General features: G+C 30.5%; 1 protein-coding gene across 10 annotated transcripts in view; it reads left to right on the top strand.

The window, feature by feature from the left end:
* Window positions 1–3,630: 3,630 nt before the first annotated feature.
* LOC143231595 (anoctamin-4-like) overlaps window positions 3,631–23,110 on the top strand; it is a 29,220-nt gene continuing 9,740 nt past the window's right edge. Inside the window, exons 1-6 of one of the 10 annotated variants that reach the window (XR_013017034.1) lie at window positions 9,748–9,979; window positions 12,467–12,606; window positions 19,921–20,026; window positions 20,273–20,376; window positions 22,068–22,327; window positions 22,619–22,763. Coding sequence is in view for 5 of the 10 variants with exons in the window: in XM_076466138.1 (XP_076322253.1) it covers window positions 12,522–12,606; window positions 16,282–16,370 (174 nt within the window). In the remaining 5 variants the exon portion in view is untranslated. Of the gene's footprint in view, window positions 3,766–7,010; window positions 7,061–9,431; window positions 10,039–12,466; window positions 12,607–16,281; window positions 16,847–19,920; window positions 22,764–23,110 lie in introns of those variants that run through there. The other 9 variants (XR_013017076.1, XR_013017027.1, XR_013017074.1 and 6 more) reach the window with 9 other exon arrangements.

Here is a 23,110-nt window from a genome sequence, read left to right as displayed (position 1 = left end):
TGAATAAACGTTTAAAGAAGAAATAAAATAATGAAAAATTTATGTAATTTAAATAAAAAAAACAGTTTCGTAATTCTGCTATTCCTCATTCTTTATAGATGTAAAGTCTTTTTTGTGTTTGTAGCTCAAATAAAAATTATTTTGAAAAGACACACGCGTGTGTGTTTTTCTTATAACAAAGCCACATCGGGCTATCTCCTGTGTCCATCGAGAGGAATCGAGCACCTTATTTTAGTGTTGTAAATCTATAGACTTACTGCTGTCTCAGTTGGAAATTACTGTTAAATTTCCGAATAAAAGATTTTTCGAAAGTTTTTCCTGAAAGTGTTATGTATAAACAAATATTCAAAGAGCAATAAACAAGCTGAAGAACCTACATTACGATATCTTACACAAGCGATTTATATTAATTCATTCTATTTTTTTTTTAAATGTATATTTTGTACATATTATAAAATCGAAGTTTTGAGATACGATATGTCGCTGAACACGATTTGTATCTTCAGCTATGGGGTAATTTTAGAGTGGAATCAATCCTTTTATTTGATAGGTGAGTAGATAGGTGAAGACGGATTTCATTCCTTTTGGTCAGCAGCTCTAAATTAGATGTGAATATATCTGAACCTTAATAGTCTCTGATACCAGGATCATCAAGGAAGATATTCGTAAGAAGGATCTTCAAAGAAAATCGTGACACAAACATAAGGCTTACTTACTTCATTTAAAGTTGGAATAACACGATTTGGGGTGAACTAGCGTGTATTTTAGTATGGTTTATATTTCGTTTTAATGATTATATTTCACAAATGACTGGTAAAGGGAAACTGTATTTGAACATTTGAAAACTTACAACTTTTCTTACCCTCTCATCACTGACTGACCATTCAGAAATGACTTTGAGAAAAATTTATCGTAATCTAGAATATTTGTCAAAATAAGTAAAGTTAACAACGCTAAAATCAGGAGTTCGATTCCCCTCGGTGGGCTCAGCAGATAGCCCCATGTGGCTTTGCTATAAGAAAACACACACAAGTAAAGATAAATTACCTCTGATGAGCAAACAGTGTGCTTTAGTGGAAAGTTTACTGTGAGATCTCATGTGGTGTCCTTTAAACGTCAAATTACCAAGCTTTTTATGTATATTATTCACAACAGATGAGACCTATATATTTCAATTTATTTAATATTTCCTATTTTTATCTGTTACACCAGAAATGTAGGATAAAATGACTCATTCTCTAGTGTTAAATGCTAAGAAAATTGAAGTAACAATTAGTGGGTGTAATTTTAACACTTACATATATATATATATATCTTAATTCTTGTGTCTTGTGTGCTTTGGATCGTATAACCATTGAAGTGATGATTCAGAAAAAAGTTGTTGGATATATTACTTTAAAAAGCCAATATGGACTTCACCGAAACATCTATGGATTATAAGAAGAAAACATTAGTATTCAGAATCACTTAAAATATTAATGACATGAAAATTCACATTCTTTTCACGAATTACGTCGAGATAATAGTAGCAAGTAGAAATTTACGGAAATGGTTTACCTTCCTTGAGAATAATACTTTGAACGACGTTTGGTTCCATTTCTATGCATTTTTATCAGGTTGAGATATATTGTTATTTGTCGTTGACATCCTTGATTAGTAGTTTAATGTGGCTTTTAAGGATGCAACCGCAGCATTAGATTATCGTTCTTAATCAGAATATTTAAAAAAAAACAGAAAAAAAAAAAACAAAACGCTCACAGCAGATTTTAGTGGGGGTTTGGACTGAGCGACAGGTGTAGGTAAAATGTTTTGGGCAAACGTGGCATGGCCCGAAAATGGTCGAAGGGTCGTTCAGCTCATCAGTCGGGTTATTTCAGGGGCTTAGGCCACAACAGCTTTGTTCGGGAACAGAGTTTATGCTCGACAACCGAGACATTTTTTTCTCAAACAATATGTTCGAAAACCGAATAGTTCAGGAAGGGAGTCATTCAAGAACCGAGATACCACTGTATTTGACTTCATTTTATATGTCATTATTCCATATTTTAAGTAAGTTATGGATTCCACGTGAACAAAATTCCTTGAATTTGGATTCAAAAAACAATCTTAAGTCAGTTTTTTCCTCGTTTTTACAAACCTTTCTTCATCTTAGTAATGCCGTGAGGATCTTAAAATAATCAGATGGAGCAGTATCTAGTGAATAGGATCGATGAGGCACAACTTCCCATTTTAAGGCCTGAAGTTTTTCTTGGGTCATTTATGAAGTGTGTAGGATTCAAAACACAAGCTAAAGTCGTGAAAAAACATTAGTCTTCTATATTGATTAATGCAGTTCTTTTCCTTATCAGTGCTTGGTGTTATCACTCCAACTGATGACAATATCTTTCAGCTGTGATTTGGATCCAAAATTTTGTGATAAACTGCACTTCCCAGATCCCACCGAACACAAGGTACAGGTGTGAAACAAAGATTCAACAACTGTCTCTTACGTTGAGTATGCTAATAAAAAAATAACTTCTCGTTGCCACTAACAATTCTTTCTAGAATTGGTTCATGAGCATTCATTTGGTGTCGTATCATCATTACTAACAACAACTTAATACACTGTGGTGGTTCACCTGGTGCCATATCATCATTACTAACAACAACTTAATATACTGTGATGGTTCACCTGGTGTCGTATCATCATTACTAACAACAACTTAATATACTGTGATGGTTCACCTATCATCATTACTAACAACAACTTAATATACTGTGATGGTTCACCTGGTGTCGTATCATCATTACTAACAACAACTTAACATACTGTGGTGGTTCACTTGGTGTCGTATCATCATTACTAACAACAACTTAATATACTGTGATGGTTCACCTGGTGTCGTATCATCATTACTAACAACAACTTAATATACTGTGATGGTTCACTAACAACAACTGGTGTCGTATCATCATTACTAACAACAACTTAATATACATTGGTGTCGTATCATCATTACTAACAACAACTTAATATACTGTGATGGTTCACCTGGTGTCGTATCATCATTACTAAGAACAACTTAATATACTGTGATGGTTCACTTGGTGTCGTATCATCATTACTAAAAACAACTTAATATTCTGTGATGGTTGACCTGATGTCGTGTCATCATTACTGAAATTTTTACTACATTTCTAAGTTCTCTCAGCTGTGTTTGGAACATTTTCTCACGTTCATGAGCAGTTCATGAGTTGCATTATTTGATCATGTAATATATGATACACTTTGTCGTGGGATTTTCAACTTTTGTGGTGGGATTATTAGTTAGGCACAGTTCAAAGAGCAATAAAACAAAAATATTTTAGTAGAAATTATATTATTACAATAATTAAGCTACTTATGATAAAATCATAGTTTCCTGTTACAATTTGCACTCATTATGGAAAGAACATAATGGTAAGTTGATTTGACTGAGCTTGTTGGTAAGAGTGTTAAAATATAAAAAAGTTAATTACATTACTGAGAAACACATTTTTGGACCATTATCTTAAAATTTTCAAACTTTTTGAATTATGTGAAATATGTTTTAAATCATATATTTATTTATATATTTGCTTGCAATACCATTTGTATTAAGAATAGATAATAAGAAAACCTCAGTAAGGTTACATCTTATTTTTTATGTTTCAATAGTGCACAGTTGGTGTAAACTTTGTGAAAATTCATGGGAAGTTTTAACCCGACATGCTGAAATAATAAAGATGAAAATGCCAATGAAGGAGGTAAGATAATTTAGTGACAGCTTGTTATATAGTTTACAAGGAGTATTTGTTCATTGTTTTGTAAAAATGTGTTAGCTTATTATGACAAAAATGTGGTGGAAGTTTTACCAGTATTTAGAATTATGTTAAAAACGTGTACTATATTAATTATAACCAAATATTTGTGTAATTATTCTTTATCAACTTTGTATTTTCTACTTCAAATTGTCTTACTATATCAACTGTATGCAAGTTTGAACTAAAAAAATATTAAATAAATTAATTAATTTACATAAGTTAAGTATATTTATGATGTGATTAGAAAGTATCAACATTAACGGCTTGTTATCGTTTGTACCTCCCAAACAAAACATCTCATCACTGATATTATTAATCAGAGCTGAAGTTATTATACTATTACTGTATTTAATTGTAATACATTTATTTATTTCTATATTCATGGATTTCCCTGTTTGTCTAGTGGAATGTGTTAAGTATGTTTCATTTGCATGACCATAAAACACAGTACGATGCTCAACAGCTGTGTGACATAACATGTTATAAATCCACCACTGGAAGTAATTCTTTAATTTGATCTTGTGATTGCACTGAAAGGCTGCTAAGGATGTTAAGAAGAGAACAGCTTTCAATTTTCTCATTTTGGATTTAGCAAAGTAAAATGCAAATAAATTCTGAGCATTTACAGTCGTTTCTGAAGATGTAATTTTAAAGTAACATATCAAGGGAGCTGAAATCACTTATGTCTTAAATGTTGCATTTTGTAGAAAAGAAATATTACATATTTGGATAGGTTTTATTTGTCTACCATCATGACCATCCTAGTTGATAAATCCTTGTGTTGAAAAAATGTTTGTGTTGGCACAGAAATGTTACATACAAAAGATGGATTTGAAATCCTGTTTTACATACTTTTAATTTGGAACCTATAATAAACTAATTAAGAAAAATTTACAGTTTAATGTGACATGAAAAATTTCTTCATGAAGTTGCACATAGTGGTTATATTCCCAGTCGTTGCTGCTCCTGAGATATGTTTATGTTAAATGTATGTGTAATGAAGAGGTCACTGGAGCAGTACTAACTTATGAAATTGTAAAAGATATATTATAGCTATTATAGTTTGCTAATTTTTTACATATATATATATAACAGGATCAATTAGTTTTTATGAAATTTTAATAGAGTTTATTTGTTCCACAATATTTTGCATACAATTGTCTACTATAAAACTTAACTACTGATTGTATAACAACTATAGCAGTGACAGTCTGAAATAATTTTCAAAATGTTTGGCAAAATTTGTGCATTTTAGTTGGATTAAAATGATAATTATAACATTCTTTTAGTATTTTGAAAATGATCATGTTGTTATAGTATTCCTTTGATATTTTGTATACATCAATACTGAAATATTACACATCAGATAGGACATAAAATGCTCAGATACGTGAATTCTGATGAATCATAAGTTAGAAAAAAGTGTTCTTTCTTACTCTCCTTTCATTTTAGAGATTACTGTAAATTTTGGAAGCAAAATTTAAAGGTCAGTGCCTATAAATATCTTACTTAGAACAAGAATGTATAAAAATAAATATATTTATATTAATATATTTGAGAAGTGTTTCATATAATTGAAATGTTGTCAGTTCTTTCTTTAATGTTATAACAACACTTTATACAATCTTTATAATGCCGAATCAACTACTACTTGCCACCCAAGTTATGTAAAACACTATAAAACTGTGGTTTAAGATATGGATAGATATAAAATTTAAACTCTTAATGTAGCATCTACTCTAAGTTTGTTTGTATGTAATTTATTTCTTACAAGTAGAAAGCTTTTATTAACGACAGATGAACCTGTGGACATTGGCTTTTAAAAACTTAGTTTATGGTGATTATTGGTTCTAAATTACTTTAATTCCAGCATTGCTGCATCTTTCACATGTAGTTAGACATTGATTTTGTGGTATGACTAAATGCTTTTAAACTTTCATGAACTTCATATCCTTGTTTATTATCTTTAGAGTAGAAGGGTACGTTTACCTAAGCCAAATTTTTTAAGTTTGCTCTGCACTTGTTTGGGATGTGGTTTTGATGCTTGTTACTGTTTTTGAATGTATTCTTACAGATTCTTTCATGGCTCTTAAATGGTTTTAAATTGTTTTGCTCTTCTAAATATTCTGTATAAACATCTTTCCTCACAGAGGACTGTGATGTATTTCTCGAGTGTATTCAGTAAATCCTTTCACAGCTGTATTGCACTGTCAAATTATTTAAACTGTGTTGTTGTTATAAACATACCATATTTATATTCTTCTTCGTAAATGGCTTTGACAAACATTCTCGAGTCTGTTCTGTTAGTATATTCATGACATTTAGTATTGTCAAAGGACCATAGATTTGCCATAAACCGAATGTATAGAAGTTAATAATTTTACGTACAGTGCTGTAACTCAAATCTATCACATCATACTAGAGCGTTAACATGCAGATCTTTCTTTTAAAGTGTGATTAAACATCTATATTAGTAATAATAACTCTCATTCTTTTCATTCTCTATATTATAGCAGAAACCTATTTATATCATCTTTTACAAAGTGGAACCTCATACTTAATATTCACTTGAAAAGTAAATTACGAAGGAGATAACTCATTATTATTTGTACTTAAGCATTATTTTTTGTACTGCAATGACTTTCATTCATTCTGAAGCAACTAATGCTAAATACCACGTATATTCTTTAAACATGTTTACAAATGTAGGTGTACTGTGGTGAATAAAGGAAAATTCAGTCATATAAATTACAGTCCTCTACTACAAGGTGTTTTGTTTTCTACTTTGTCCTTTTCTGGGGTTACTGATGAGGGGAGCTGATTTCTGATAAACTGCTCTAATTTGGTGAAAAGTAATGTTTCAAATGATAAGCTTGACTTCATGTTTTTTTCTTGCTGAAACATATGGTATATATATATGATAATGAGAAAAAGAGTCAACATTATTCTAAAGACCACTGTCACTCCTTGTACCATCCCTAATTGTTATGTAGCATAATACATTCAACTGGTGGGAACTTATTCAGTGTTACATCATCACTGTTTACAAGGAAGGGATGATAGGAGGATGTCAACAGTACAATGTGGAGTTGGTGTGATAAATATTCTATTGTTGTGATACAATATTTTAACAGAAGGTTACATCAAAGTCAAGACCATTATGTAATTAATTTGAATGTCTGATACAGGGCAGCTGTCCACATAGAACAGATGAAAATCAACTCAGCAATAAATACTGGTAATTTAATATACAGTTTTACATTTGTGCTTGTAATCTTTATCGTCAGTTGAGTATTGTTGTTAGTTAGTGATATTCTTGGCTGTAATTCCTCATGATAATAATTAGCTTAGGTGATTTAGGATGGACTTAATTCCATATAATAAGCTAGCAATGTAAATAAATTTTTATAATTAAAATGTAATGATAAAGCTAGTGCTAATAAAAATAGATTTATAAAACAAACTCACCAGTACTGGTACCACAAAAATCCATAAAACAATTCTTCACTTTGTGCATTCAAGATTCAATAAATTAGAAAAATAACTTAAGTTTATGCAACAACTATTTCTTTATTGCAGAACATAGTTTCAAACAAAATTACTCTGATAACAAGAACATTACTTCACTGTGGTTGCACATGTGTGTTTCATTATATTTTTATTGATGTAATGTGTATGTAAGGAAGTAATGAATAAAGTCAAACTGTAAGAAGGAGCTGGAAAGCTAACATCATTATTATTACTATGACTAAGAATAAGGTGTAACACTAATGGTAAATACATTTACTGTAACAAAATTATTACTGTTAATACTGTAATAATACACCATGCAAAGAACATGCTTTAATTATATATAGTAAGATATAAAAGAGAAGTAAAGCTAGTTGTGGCTGCAATATAGCAGTGATTCATTATTACCTTAAAATTAATTTTAGAGAAATTATATTGTTGATTGTTATGTATTATAATTTATCTCAGATTGGTCTCCAATTTATTATGTAGCGTGCATAATGTATAACAATTTGTTATGTTATGTACATAATGTATTACTATTTCAAACAGCTGGAAATTTTAATTCAAATGTTAATTTTCAAAGATGTGTAAGCATTTTTTGTAAAACAAATATTGTTGATTCATACTCTCAAGAATCTTCTACAAAGTTAGAAAACAGCTGGAACTTGCACAATATATACACTACAAGCATCAAATTGAAACAAACGTAGTGATCAAAACAAATGCATAACAGTAAATCTGTTGCATGATGTCTGAAATATTTGAAAAATGTTTTATTGTTCTGTAAAACTGTTACTCGTGTTATTGGTGGCAAAAAGATTATTGGATATCTATCAATGTTGAAGAAATATGGTGCTCACCTCATGATAGGGGAAACATCATTTGTGAAACATTAGTTAGCATATGCACTCTGTTTGTGAAATGTTGTTTAACAAAACTGTTATTTGTTAATATAGATTAATATGCTTTGATTTTTTTTCTTTTCCCAAAGTGAATTCCGGTAAATATGTTTTAATAGTGTTTAGAACTCTGATTATTACTTTCACAAACACAATTAAAATGCAAAGATTTATTATATGCAAAAACGGCTCGTTTGGGTTAAGAAAATATTTTACATAGAAGAGCGAACAACGTTTCTACTTTCTTCTGTCATCGTCAGGTTCACGAAGAAAGAGGTAACTGACCGAAAGCTGACCACATCTTTGAAAGGGGTTGTGTAACTAGGTGTCAGAATGTAGTGGGCGGTGTTAGATGTTTGAATATATAATATAATTTTATTTTATTACATTTAATATAGGTATAAAAGCGTTCCTTTATATTGGTTTATTTTGGGTTTACGTTGTTGTATAAGTAAGGCTTCTTCAATTATGCGTTTGTTTATGTTTGTTTCTTTATTTAGTATTTGAGTGTTTTCTATGGTTATGTTGTGTTTATTTGACTTGCAGTGTTCGAAAACGAGTGAAGGTGACTTTTTATGTTCTTTTAATCTGGTTTCCATTTTTCTAATTGCTTCTCCAATATAGAAGTCGTGGCAGTTATCACATTGTATTTTATAAATAACGTTTTTGTGGTGTTTGTCAGTGTAGTTTTTACATAGTATAGACAGGAAGAACGCAATGAACAGGAAGAAAGCAATCAAATATCATTTCTTAACCTCAAAATGACAAGAACCGACACACAATTCAAAACAGAAATCCACCGAAAAATCACCCATACTGGACTATACATTCCTTGGGACTCAGCACATGAAACAAAATAAAAACTCAACATACTAAGAAACCAAATAAACACAGCCAAAAACCGATGCTCACCAGATAAAATTAACGATGAATCAGACAAAATAAAACAATACTTCATCAACATCAATACGTTTCCTCCACAAACCGTAGAAAACATTATACGCAAACACCTAGACAGAAAGCAAAATCAACCAACTAAAGTAAACACATCTCACGAATCAAAAAATCACGAAACCATATACTGCTGTATACCATATATTCCTGACATCAGCAAACAAATAACCAACATTTGGCAAAACTAGTAACAAAATATGACATTCCAGTTAATACCAAATTTATTCAAAAACCAGGCACAAAACTGAGGTCTATACTATGTAAAAACTACACTGACAAACACCAGACCAACATTATTTATAAAATACAATGTGATAACTGCCACGACTTCTATATTGGAGAAACAAGTAGGAAAATGGAAACCAGATTCAAAGAACATAAAAAGTCACCTTCACACGTTTTCGAACACTGCAAGTCAAATAAACACAACATAACCATAGAAAACACTCAAATACTAAATAAAGAAACAAACATAAACAAACGCAAAATTAAAGAAGCCTTACTTATACAACAACTTAAACCCAAAATAAACCAATATAAAGGAACGCCTTTATACCTATATTAATATAATAAAATAAATAAAATTATATATTCAAACATCTAATACCGCCCTCTACATTTCGACACACAGTTACACAACCCCTTTGAAACATGTGGTCAGCTTCCGGTCAGTTACCTCTTTCTTTGTGAACCTGACGATGACCGAAGAAGGTCGAAACGTTGTTTGCTCTTCTATGTAAAATATTTTCTCAACCCAAACGAGCCGTTTTTGCATATAAATTTCTCAACAAGTGGGTTTCTCGACATCACTGAAAGATTTATTATAGTCTTTCTAACTTAGATATATTGTGTAAGATATTGAAGTTTGAAAAAATATAAATTTGAAACTTTTGAAAATAATTCCTGTAGCTATTTCCTGTATTTGTTGGGAAACATGTTGGACAAATTGTACATGTTAAGTAGAAATACATAGCTTGTAAGAATTTGTCTGTTTTAAAACTGTGATACTTTAATGGAAAATATTATCACAGAAAGATCTAACATTGAGTATTAATTCCTGTAGTTTGTAAAATATATTGAAATTATTTATGAATGATATTTTTAAAATTTTAATTAAAGGAAAATGGTGTAATTATTACTATTATCAAATGTTTTTATTTGTTGATTTTTTTAATTTTGCACAAAGCTGCACAAGAGCTATCTGTGCTAACTGTCCCTAATTTAGTAGTGTAAGATTAGAGGAAAGGCACCTAGTCATCACCACCCACTGCAAATTCTTGGGCTACTCTTTTATGAACAGATAATGGGATTAATTGTCACATTATAATGCCCTCACCACTGAAATAGTGAGCACATTTGGTATGATGGGGATTTAAACCTTCGACCTTTTGATTACTAGTCAAGTGCCTTAACAACCTGGCCATGCCAGACTGAGTGGGAGTGTCAACATCATCATGGCTAGGAGACAGTTGTGTAGACTGATTGAAGAATGCTGTTAATCCTGTTTGTCCAGCATGCTCACATTTTATTTCTATAAAGTTCTTTACGGCACTTTCAACATTGTGTTCAATTATTAAGGCTTCAATCACAATTTTGGTCATTTTTAGGCTGGATTTTTATAGTTTGGTAAAATGAATTTGACAGCTTTTTCTGTTTTAAAAACAGTTGTGGTTCTGGTTCTTAGTCGTCTTTCTATTCATAAGCAGCAAATTTTTGGTCAGTGTTTAATCAGTTCTTCATTGGTCATTTGTTTATAGTATGATTTCAGTAAGTCATTGATGAGTTGTCAAACTGATGTGCTAATGATGTGATTTTTTTTAACAAGAGGTTGAAAATTGTGCACACATTCCAGCCAGTTTTTTTTTTCCAAACTGTTTTCATATTTGAGGTAGTAACCTCTACATTCTTGATGTTGCATGGTTTCCAGAAACCTCTGATCTAGGTGTTTCTGTTGCTGTCCACTGCTTCTGATCATTTATCTGGAGATTTGTCATAAGTAATATGCTTTAAAAGAGACTATAACGTATTGATTTATAGGTTGTATCAAAGAAGTGGTGTTTGGAGTAAGAAACTCCACAGAAATGTTTGCTGATATGTAGATTAGGTTGTTAGGGTGATTTAGTGAGTTGTCATCAACCACTAATGCTTCCCATAAAGCACTAGAAAACATCTCTACTGCAGGGCAGAAAAGTTGTAAACTAATCCTCAAAATTGTTTTTGTTGTTTAAACCTGTTCTGTCTGGCATCTTCTTCCAATATAGATCAATCTCTCAAATGTTGAAAACTTGATGGGTCATATATCCTCTTTGTTCAATAATATTTTTAAAACTGGTTGGCACATTGATGTTGTTTCCATGTCAGCACTTGCTGCCTTCAGGCTGTGTAAATTATGCTCTTTTTTTTTTTTAATCTGTCAAGTCAGCCTTTGTTATCCATTATCTTAGGGCAATACCGATTTAGTAACTTAACAGATACAGGTGTGGAAGACTTAGCACTTTTGATCATTTTTTCTTTCTTGATAGTTATTGTAGTTGATGGTGAGGACTTAAATGTTTTGTAATTTATTGCAAGTCTTGCTTTTGTCAAACTTCTTGATGGTTTTCAGGTTTGTTGTTACTGAAATGGCTTTTCTTGCAAGTTCTTAATAATATAAATAAATGTTTAAAAGCAATTTTAAATTACGCTGGTGTGAGAATTTGAATATTTGTTCTTCAGTTATTTCCTCTTTTGAACTTACCCCTTAAACTATGAAATGTTATGTAAAATGTCATTAATCTTCTAAATCTTTATCTTATATCCTTCAATCATATGGAACTACAGAGCAACCAATGAAAATGCAAGAACCTCTTGCTACACCCACCTTCAACTTGCTCAAATTTACAAATTTCTAATAAATTTTTCTGAGATTAAATCTTATTAAATTTATAATCAACAGGAAGTCTAGAATACAAATGATTGATTACAGTATGATTCATTCTCTATAATCTTACAGATAATTGATTAATTTAGCTAATTAGGGAGCCATAGACAGTGAGATATTTTCTCAATGGCAAACTGGGTATATCTTGCTTCAAACATAAATTATTGGGATATTATATACTTCTTCCTTTCTCTCTCTCTCCTCTTTTTAAGAATAGTTTCAGTTTTTCAACAAATTTTCCACTGGTTATAAATTATACTGTGATAAATTTGTTATACATTTCACATGTATTTCTGAGGAGTTCAGCATTTCTGAAATCATACACCAGTTTAAAAATTTATTTTTGTATTTCTTTTAGGTACCAGAATTTTAGTGTTCAAATTGTGATGATAAACAATTAAAAAGAGGTATAAATGATGTTTGATATTTTGGAGACAAAGATGTTTGAAATTGTATGGAAAAGAGGCAAGAGTTTACAACTGAATACAGAAGAGCCAGGTAATACTTGTAAATATACATGTTTGGGCTTTTGAATTTTATTTGCTTTAAATCTTTGTGATTTTTGGTCAGGTGATATTCTGTACATTTAGTGTTTTAACATTTTTTTAATATTTGGTTAGTTTTGTATTTTGGCCAAAGCAACTTAAAGGCTAACTGCATTAGCCATCCCTAATTTAGCAATGACATACCAAAGAGAAGACAGCTAGTTAGTACCACCTATTACCCAATCTTGAACTACTCTTTTTACCAACAAAGAGTGTAATGGATTTTAACATTACAACTTCCCAATGGATGAAAGTATGAACATGTTTGGGGACAGGGGTTTGAACCCATAACTAACAGATTGTGAATCAAACCATTACCATCATTTCTTTTCACTATGGGCTTGGTTGAATCAGCCACGTTTGTGACCCCAAATTTATGTTTATAGCTTCACCACAATAATTTCTAATACGTTTTGTGTATATTCATAAAACTCTCATCAACTGTGAGTAATCACTAAATCATTTGTTGAGAAAAACATAATTTATAATGAAGTCTACAAGAGTCTGTGACTATGTGGAATCAGAAAATTGACTACTGTGGGTGCAAAGTGATTTTCATGTAGATTAAAAACACTTAAATCATCAGAAATTGAAACAACATAAATAAACTTGAAACATTTTAGTCAGTAAAACTAGACTGTATTTTTGTATTATTCTACCCAAACTCTGCACGAGGTTTGTCAATGTTACCAATTTTGTAACAAGAAACTACATTTGTTTATTCTAAATAGCTTTTTTGTAACAATTTTATTGCCCTCTGAAATACGTTTAACTAATATGTCTACCAAATAGGTTGTAAATCACTTGGAAAACATGTAGCTCACATTATCTTAATGAACTATATAATGTGCATGAGCTACTCACAAATTTTTTTAGCGTACCTCAGGAAAAATTGACTGCAATCACAAAGTAATAACTACCAGAGTTTCCGTACTATAAGTTCTAAATATGTTTTGTGCATATTCACAAAATTTTGCAAGCTTTCAGTAAGCATCTCAAATGTTTTGTACACAAAAAATAATATTTTAAAATATTACTGAAGATTTGTTCATGAAATATTGTTCTTTCTGTGAAAAGCTTCAGGTGTCATTTGTATAATGTTCAGAATCTCCTAGGAAATGTCAAATATATTATTTTCAGTAAAACTTTATAGTTTGATTTTCTTTACTCCTAACTCTGTGAATTCAGCCAATTTGACAAACCTTCTAAGCCACTCAATAAAAATACAAATCTGACTTATCATTTTTTCTTTCTTTCTAAAATGACTGCAGATTGTAACAGAAAATAGCAATCATTTAAATTAAATTGCTTTTAAAATTTGTAACAGTCTACATTCATGTATACGTAATTACACTGCTGGCCAAAATCTTAGGCTAATGAACATAAAGAAAGATATGCATTTTACATCGTCAGACTCAATCATTTATTTGCATAGAGCTTCGAAAAGGGAAAATAAAAAACTTTTTTGGCATCTAATAGGGAAAATGTGAACACTCTGAAATTAGCCTAAATACCAGCTGGTCAAAAGTTTGAGACAATACCCAAAAGAAGTCCTTAACAGGATAGGAAATGCCCAGCAAGAGGTCTCAGTAGTGAGTTGTATTATGGCTGTCACTGTGAATAACTTCAGACATTCCCCCGGCATGATCGATATAAACGTTTGCAGAAGACTGGCTGGAATATTATTCCAAGTGGTGAAGTTGGCTTCACGAAGATCGTGCACTGTTTGGAATTGCCGTCCATATCTATAGACTTTCCTTGCCATCCACCCCCAAACATTTTCAATGGGGTTCAGTTTGGGCAAATACGCTGGAAGGTCCAAAAGAATCATATTACTCCCCATTAAAAATTCCTTTGTTCTGCAGGCACTGTGGATTGCAGCATTGTCCTGCTGAAAGATCCAGTTATTTCCACACAAGCGAGAGCCTTCAGTCAATAAGGATGCTCTCTCCAACATGCCAATGTAGCCAGCTACTGTTTGATGCTCCTGTATAATTTGAAGTTTCATTGTTTCATGGAAGGAGAAAGCACCCCAGATCATGATGGAATGTCCTCCACTGTGTCGAGTAGAAAGTGTCTCTGGTGCGATATCTTTATTGAACCAGTAACGTTGGAAGCCATCTGGACCATCCAGGTTAAATTTTTCTCATCAGAGAACAAAATCTTCGTCCACTTTTCTACGTCCCATGTTTGGTGCTTCTCAGCAAAGTTTAACTGAGCTGTTTCGTTATGTGGAAGGAGGCGTGTTTTTTTGAGGCATTTATGGTTTAGAAGCTTTTCTCTCGTAGATGCTGTCTCACTGTTATTGAGCTGCATTCTGAACCTGTAAAGGACTTAATACGGTTTAATGGTTGGCTGGTATCTTGCTGGACAACCTGTTGAATCCTCCTGCGCAACACCGGTGAAATTTTCTTAGGCCGACCACTTAAAATTCTTGTTCCATATCCCTCAGGGTTTTTTAAGAATTTACAACAGCAGTTTTACTCTGCTCAGTCTCACTAGTGATGGTACGTTGAGAGAGATTTTGCTTTTGCAGCTCGACTATTCTGCCACGTTCAAACTTTTTAGCCTTTGCCATGTTTTTACCCAATGTAACACAGGAGATGTCAGTGGGAGGTGTTGACAATGCTAATGCTTGAACACAGATGACTAAATTTCGTGACGTGTTTACTAATTAACTCTTCATTTCAGTATGGTCTTAAACTTTCGACCAGGTAGTATTTAGGCTAATTTCATAGTGTTCACATTTTCCATATTAAATGCTAAAAACGTTTTTTATTTTTATTTTTCCTTTTTTTATTTTCATATTTTGAAGCTCTACTCAAATAAGTGGTTGAGTCTAACAGTGCAAAAGGCACATTTTTTCTTTATGTTCATTAGCCTTAAGATTTTGGCCAGCAGTGTATATAGTTTTGTTGCCCTTGACCTATGTCAACATAAATACACCCATCACACAAGTTATAAATCATTCAATGAACATATAGCTCATGTTGTTATTGTGAATGATGTGACACGTGAGATGTTCATTAATGTACATTGTGGTTTAATGTTTTGCTTCATGATGAGTTTTTGTTTTTCAGAAGTGAAAAAATGAGTGAATCAGTTATGGTACTTTTAATATTACTTGCCCTTTATGATTTATAAAAAAATTACAGAGTAATTATTTACAATTTACTTCAAGAAACTAATAACTTGGATGGTTGTTATAATGTTATGTAAAGCTGTCATCTGTAAAGTTGGTTAGAAAGGATTTGTCTTTATTATTAAGCCTGTATGGTTCACCAGCTTCCATATTAAAGATTTTAGATTGACAAGTAAGATCTATAAAATAGTGCATGTAATGTTACACCAGAATAAGATTAATAACATAAATCATAACATCCTTTACTGGCCAAGTACTGTTTTCCAGTAAGAAAAGAGTATTGTTATATCACTACATCTGTATCTATTAATAAATCTAGTGCATCATTATTTAATGTGTTATACATCTAAAAGAATTCTAATAGTTAATTGCTTTGTAAATGTGACTTGTTGCTCTAACAGATGAAAGAGGTTTGTAATTTTAAAAATATTTTGTTCATGTATGTTCATATTTATGTAAAAGTTATTTTTAATGGCCTTGTTAAAGATTTGATGTTCCAGCGAGGAAAGAAGATTTCTTTAACCAGCTCAACATGCTCAAATTGTGGATTTTATTTTGAAGCGGAAAAGATTTAGTTATAATACAGGAGAATTTTATGCATTTGGCAAGTGAAAAAAACATATTATTTCCCGTAATATATTTTCACATAATATGTATTTAATTTCATCTCTATATAATTTACTGTGCATCAGAATTATTGAAGAAATTTCATAAGCTGAATTTATACTTTTTGTAAATAAATTTCCTTATTATGAACTCAGTCATTAGATAATCTGGAAGAGAAAACTGAATTTTTTCAATTAATTTTATATAATATAAAATTCTTTTATGTATCATACTTATATGTTTTTCCTTGCATTTTAAAATAATAACATTTTGTGATGAGTTTATAATAATTAAAATGCATGTAGTTACCTTTTTCTGAAAGGTGCTAAAAGTATAAAAAAAAGTTTCCAAACAAAGCAAACTTTTCTAATTGACTTTTTGTGTAAAACTTTATTACAAGTAAACATAATGAAATGCCTTAGAGAATAGCTGGAAGACTTACAGAAAATATTACAAAGTACCATCATATACAAGTGGTGATACAAATTTCAGTTTTGAGTACAAATTAGCTTTCATTAATTATATTTACTGTTTTGCTGTGACCTCTGCTGTGGGTGATTCAAAGTGCTTGTGCCACAATCACCTACCATGTTGTACACAGGAATGAATTAAACACTTTATGAAGAATCTATGTTAATAAATTTAGTTTTAGTTCACTTTTATGTTTTGGCCAATCAGTTTTAACTTCTAAATTTTTACAAGTAACATAACAAAGGTTGTAAGATATAACTTTCTTATATTGTGTTAGGATTTACTAGCACAAACAGTAAGCTACTAAAATTTACATTAAGATAGAAACATGAGCTAAACATAATCACAAGTAAGAATCTGAAATTTGCATAGCTGACCTTTTTGATTTACTGATATATCCTCAAATTATTTGGTCCGCATGGTCAGATGACAGGGTACTTGAATCACAGTCTGAGGGTTGCAGATTTAAATTCCTGTCACATCAAACATGCTTGCCTTTCAACTGTCAATGCATTATAGTGTAACAGTCAATCCCACTATTCATTGGTAAAAGAGTGGTTCAAGAGTAAGTGGCGGGCAGTGATGACTAGCTGCCTTCCCTCTAGTCTAAATTAGGGACATTTAGCAAAGATAACCCTTAAATATTTAGAAGAAATAATGTTAAGAAATCTGTTAATTAAAAGCTACAGTGTGTATTTTAGGGTTAACATTTAAATATCTGTGTCTTAAAATACTCTTTGGGTTATAATGTTTCATACTTATCATCATTATATTTAGTTTTGACCGTGCACTGATCAGCTGCTGATTTAGTTTCTCATGTATATATAAAATCCCAAGATGGAACATCCACCTGAACATTTCTGTCATATTAAACTTTACAATTTAAATTTAGAGACTTGTATTTTTTAATGTAGTTTGACATAAGACTGTTAGTGTGTACTAGAAGTTCTGTTAGTTATCACACGATGTGAACAGTTAATGAATCTAATTTTATATTGCAAACTGACTAGAAGTGTTTAATATTCATAAGTTAATACACAGAAAACAAGAACCTATAATTATTAGAATGTATTGATTGATCAATTGGCTACCTTTGCTTATTAACAGTTGATAATATCTCATAAGTTTCAATTGGATTAAGTTTTAGTCCTAAACTTTAATAGTGCTGAATAATATTCATAAATATAAAAATTAATAGTGATAAATAATATTAACACTCTTTGTGTATGGGGTCAGTCCAATAGGGAAACACTTGCTCATGTGGAGCTGTAAGTACTAATTTTTACTATAATTCTAAATTTATGTCACATTCATTTATGAAATTTGTCAAGCTTTGAGTAGCCATAACTGTATTGTACACAAGTAATCAAGATTTCTATTAATATATTCCCATAAAGATCTATCTGTGAATTTCCAAAGCCTTAAATGAATCAGTCTGAGTGAAAGTTTCCATGCTAGAAAGTTAAAAAAAATACTTCTTTTCAAAGCTAATTTTCTTGCAGAACTTTATATTTTATCTACTATTTTTCAACCCTAAAACTAATAATAATAAAATCATCAATGTGCAGTGAAATGAGAAACTGAAAAATAAGAAATATAATGAACAAACATGTTTTTTTAATCTCTGAATGCTAGGTTTTCTATTTTCTTCAAAGTTTCAACTTGGCATTTTCCCATACTTTTCTTTTAATTTTATGGTTTTACTGTGTGTACATAGAACCACTGTCTCCTGTCTAAAGCTTAGGAAGTTGTAACATTGACACATTAACTGATGTATAAAAAAATAGCTGTACATCAGTGGAAAACTAAAGATGTTATGAGAACAGTATAATTATGGTGTTAGAAAACATGTAAGTTCAAGAAGTTTTATAGAAATGAATAAAATCCCTGTAACCCTGGTTATTCCTGATACAATCACACAGAAATGGAAACCAATGCACAGTTAATTCAAATAATTTCAGTTATGGTCCACTCTGTATTTTATGTAGAAAGTAAGCAAGTTTCCCTAATGTTTAGGTCAGTCCTATATAGTTAGCATTGTAACAGGCAAAAATATGACTATGTGTTGTGACATAAGACATATGGAGTCTTGATAATAAACAGTTTGGAAAGAAGTCAGTTAGTTCTGCTCTTAGACTGTAACCAACTATAACTGTACAGATCATTCAAGATGCTATAAAAACATGTAGGTTCAAAGAAGTCTTGATAGAAATGAATAAAAACCCTGTAATTTGAGCACTTATGAAAGGTGGAACTTTCTTCAGTTACAAATTGGAAATGGTGGTGTAATCAAATGAGTAATATACAAATAAAGTTAGTTTAGAAACATCAGGAAGGTCATCTGGTTTTCCAAGAAATGTCTATTTCTCTATGTTCTGGTGTAAATGTCTCATTTCCAGTATAATGTAGCCAATGGTGAGAATGTATGCAAAAAGGTGTAAGGAATATTTTACTTTAGAAATGGCTGAATATGTGTGTATTTAAAACGGTACTTCAGCATTTAAGTAAAGTAAAGGTGACACCTGGAGACAGGTTGAAAATGATATACAATTCAGTTTGTAAAAAATTATATGAAAATTACCTTAAAAAATGGTATGTTTTAGTAAATTCAGCTTTCACGTTACGAGAAGAAATGAGCAAAGAATAAAAATAATTTTTTGACAAAGATGAAACCAGTGAACGAAGATCATCGATTCCAGGTTCTAGATTGAGTCCAAAAGGTTGAACAGTATTTAGATTAGCAATCCAATAAGTTTTTTTTTACTTCTCTGTAAGATTTAATTTTGAATCTTGTTTTCAATGGTTCAACAAAACAGTATAATGAAACCTTATTTCATCAAAATCAAAAAATTAAAATTTGGTAAATAATAAAATGGTTATAGTACTTGGCATGTGTGTGCTTGGGTTCATTACATTATGATATGTGGTTCCAATATATGATATTATATATAGTGATGAATAAAAGTCATTGCAATCACTCTTTACATTGTTTTATTAAATATTTTCATGCCTTATGTATTTATACTGTGTTTTTCTCCTATTTTTCAGGAATAACCAAGCTTATCAATGATAATGTGTATGAAGCTGCCTTTCCTTTACATGAAGTCAGTTAACTCATTGATTCTTCTTTCCAAGTGTGCTGGATGTTGATAAAGTACAATTTTTCATATGTTAAAAGTGTCGTTCACAGTTATTTCTACAGTCAGTGTGTGTTATATCAGGTTTATGACCTGATGAATTTGTGTGATAGGGTTGCTCCTGTAGTTTGTTATTAATATTATTTTCCGGTAAAGTGCACTTTAACATATTTTTATTAGTTGTCATTATACTTGGAGATATTTCACTTCCTGTATCAGTAAAATAATAGTTATGTTGACAATTTACTTTGACGTATTATTAGGGGGAATGCAATTCTTCAGATGACGAAGCTCCTCGGAAATGGTTAATGAACAACTGGGCTTTGTTTTCGGCAATATGTAAAAAACAACCTCTTGATGACATCAAGTGAGTGTTAATAATTAATTACCTGGACAGAATTTGTTTAATATAAAAATCACTTGGTGAAAGTTTTCAGCATAACCTAAAGATTGAAATTACCAATTATATTTGTACGCCATGTTTAGAGTCTCGAGTGGAGTTTTATTCATACTAGTTGTGTTTTAAAAGAGATCATTCCAAATACAATAATTATATATAAGGAGAATCAGTCTTGATATGAGGAAGATAATTCTCTCATGATGCTAATGTATTATTTTCATTGAGCTATAGAATTCTATAAAGATGTTGTAATAACTGAAATAGATGTAGATCTAATAGTATTAGTATGTAGTTAATTATATGTTTCTATTATATAATATAGTTTTAATTTCTGAATATCAAAAGTAAAATTTAATTTGTAACGTCTTAGTGTTCACATTTCTGTATCACGTGATGGCACTTGTTTATTCCAAATTGCTCAACTTAGGTAGTCTTTTCACTTGTATTTGATTGACTGAGATTGAATACAACTTTCAGACTTACAGATTTTCCTAATACAAAACATAATGTTATAGTTACCAAGGCATCCCATAAAGCTCTCTTCTCTTACATACAGTCTTTCAAAAAGGTAAATAATTCTCTCTCTCTCTTTCTTTCTGTCTTTGACATTTGCTACTACATTATTGATAACCATCAGAAAATAAATATTTAATCTTCTATTTTATGTATAATGCCATCTCGTTCACAGGATGGCTTTTAAGTTTTTCGAACATAGATTCAAATCTGCTAGCACTAAGTTTACTTTAACCAGCTGAGGAAGTTGTTTTGATGCACAATGTTTGGTTAGAAAACCAGTTAAATTGTAATAATTATTGGACATTGTATGCTTTATGTTTATTATTGTTTGTGCTCTAAATTGTGTTTGAAATTAATAAATAATTTTGGAAAAAAATCAAAAACATCACCATTGAAAATTTGGGTTAGCATCTCTCAACACTTTAAATCTTTGACAACAAAAAGAATTACAGCATTCACAATTAAGTACTAGATTTTTGTTATTTTTATGTACATATTTGGTTTGTTATAAAAGTAAAAAAAATACTTATTAGGTAACGTTAGAAAATGTAAATGAAGAAATAGATTAATTTGTTTGCAATATATGTATATACATGTGATCGTGTGTATTACATAATTTTTTGCTGTAATTTGAACTAAGTGTATACAAGGTGATTCCTAACTTGTTACATAAGCATAGTATACAGGAAGTTGTCATATTTAACTGATACAAGACTGACGATAGTCGGGATAAATAATGATAAGCTTTTATTGTAATCTGCATGGAGTTTAGAAAGGAAAAATATTATTTCATATTTTTTTGGTTACAAGGTTAAACAAATGGCCTAAGCTCATGCAGTGTAAGGGTAGAGATAATAATGCACAACATATAAATTTTTTACCAAAAAATAAGTTGATATTCAATTAGAAGATTCTGGAAGCTATACAAATGAAATTTGGAGACTGTAATATTAAAGATATATAAATTGTATTAATTTTAGCATGAAAATCACCTTGCTCTCATACTAGTCAGAGTTTACAATTAAGACAAATATATACAAAAAAATTATTATGGATGTATTTTTGGGGTTTCTCATTAGTTATTGTATGTACTATATTTTGATAAGAATCACTTCAATGTTTGTTCCTTTCAATTTTTTCAGGGAGTATTTTGGAGTTAAGATAGGCCTGTACTTTGTTTGGTTTGGATATTACACCTGTATGCTGATTCCAGCTTCAGTAGTAGGAGTGTTGTGTTTTCTGTATGCTTCACCTTGATGGGTGATGCTCACAGGTTTGAATAAGGGGGGAGAAAAAAAGAGTTACCAAACAGTTTATTATTTTTATAACTCATGTTTGATCATTTTCTAAATTATACCTCAGATAAATCAGTTACATAGAGCTATGTGATTGATGGAATGTGGTAAGTGATTAATCACTAAAGTAATTAATTATTTTCACACAAGCTATTTGTAGCTGGAATAATTGTAAAGAATAATAATTGGAACCATTAATTTTATTGGTTGATGTGTTTTGAACCATTAAAATATTTTAATAATTTTGTGATAAATTGATTTAAACATAATTTCAATTAGTCAGTTATTTTATGTGGCATTATCATTGAAATTGATAGTTGTATATTATGATTGATATAAATGTACAGCTGTACTGTGTTTATTATATAAACTTGAAACAAAATTGAATTTTTTTACAGTAAGGACATTTGTGAAGACTACAAGAACACCATTTTATGTGATGTAGATATGGAATATCAGGACAGACATGTACTTTTGTCAGAATAACTCATCTTTTTGACATTGGTGCTGCTGTATTTTTTGCTGTTTTTATGTCACTCTGGGGTAAGTATTATATAGATTTACATGTTAAAGTTGAATAAATATTATTCTCTACTTAAAACTCTGTTAGAACTTTCATACACAAAATATCAAATTGTTATTGAGTTTTAATACTTTTTTTAAGTAATGCTTTTCTTGTGACTATTTTCTTTTTGCATGTTGACTATCCAACATGCATAGTAATTTTGATTTTATGATTAAAAATACTTGTATGCATCAGAAAATGTTCAAATTTCACACACAAAATTTTTATAACCTCCAGATAATTATCAAACATTTTTGTACAGAAAAAAAAACTTAATATTTTATCTGTTATTTTTACTAATAAAACTCTATATGGGCTTGATAGA

The sequence above is a fragment of the Tachypleus tridentatus genome, chromosome 1 (genome assembly GCF_004210375.1).
Source record: "Tachypleus tridentatus isolate NWPU-2018 chromosome 1, ASM421037v1, whole genome shotgun sequence".
In the NCBI taxonomy this organism is placed as follows: domain Eukaryota; kingdom Metazoa; phylum Arthropoda; class Merostomata; order Xiphosura; family Limulidae; genus Tachypleus; species Tachypleus tridentatus.
The sequence above is the reverse complement of the archived record's forward strand: the minus strand, read 5'-3'. Positions and strand labels throughout refer to the sequence as shown.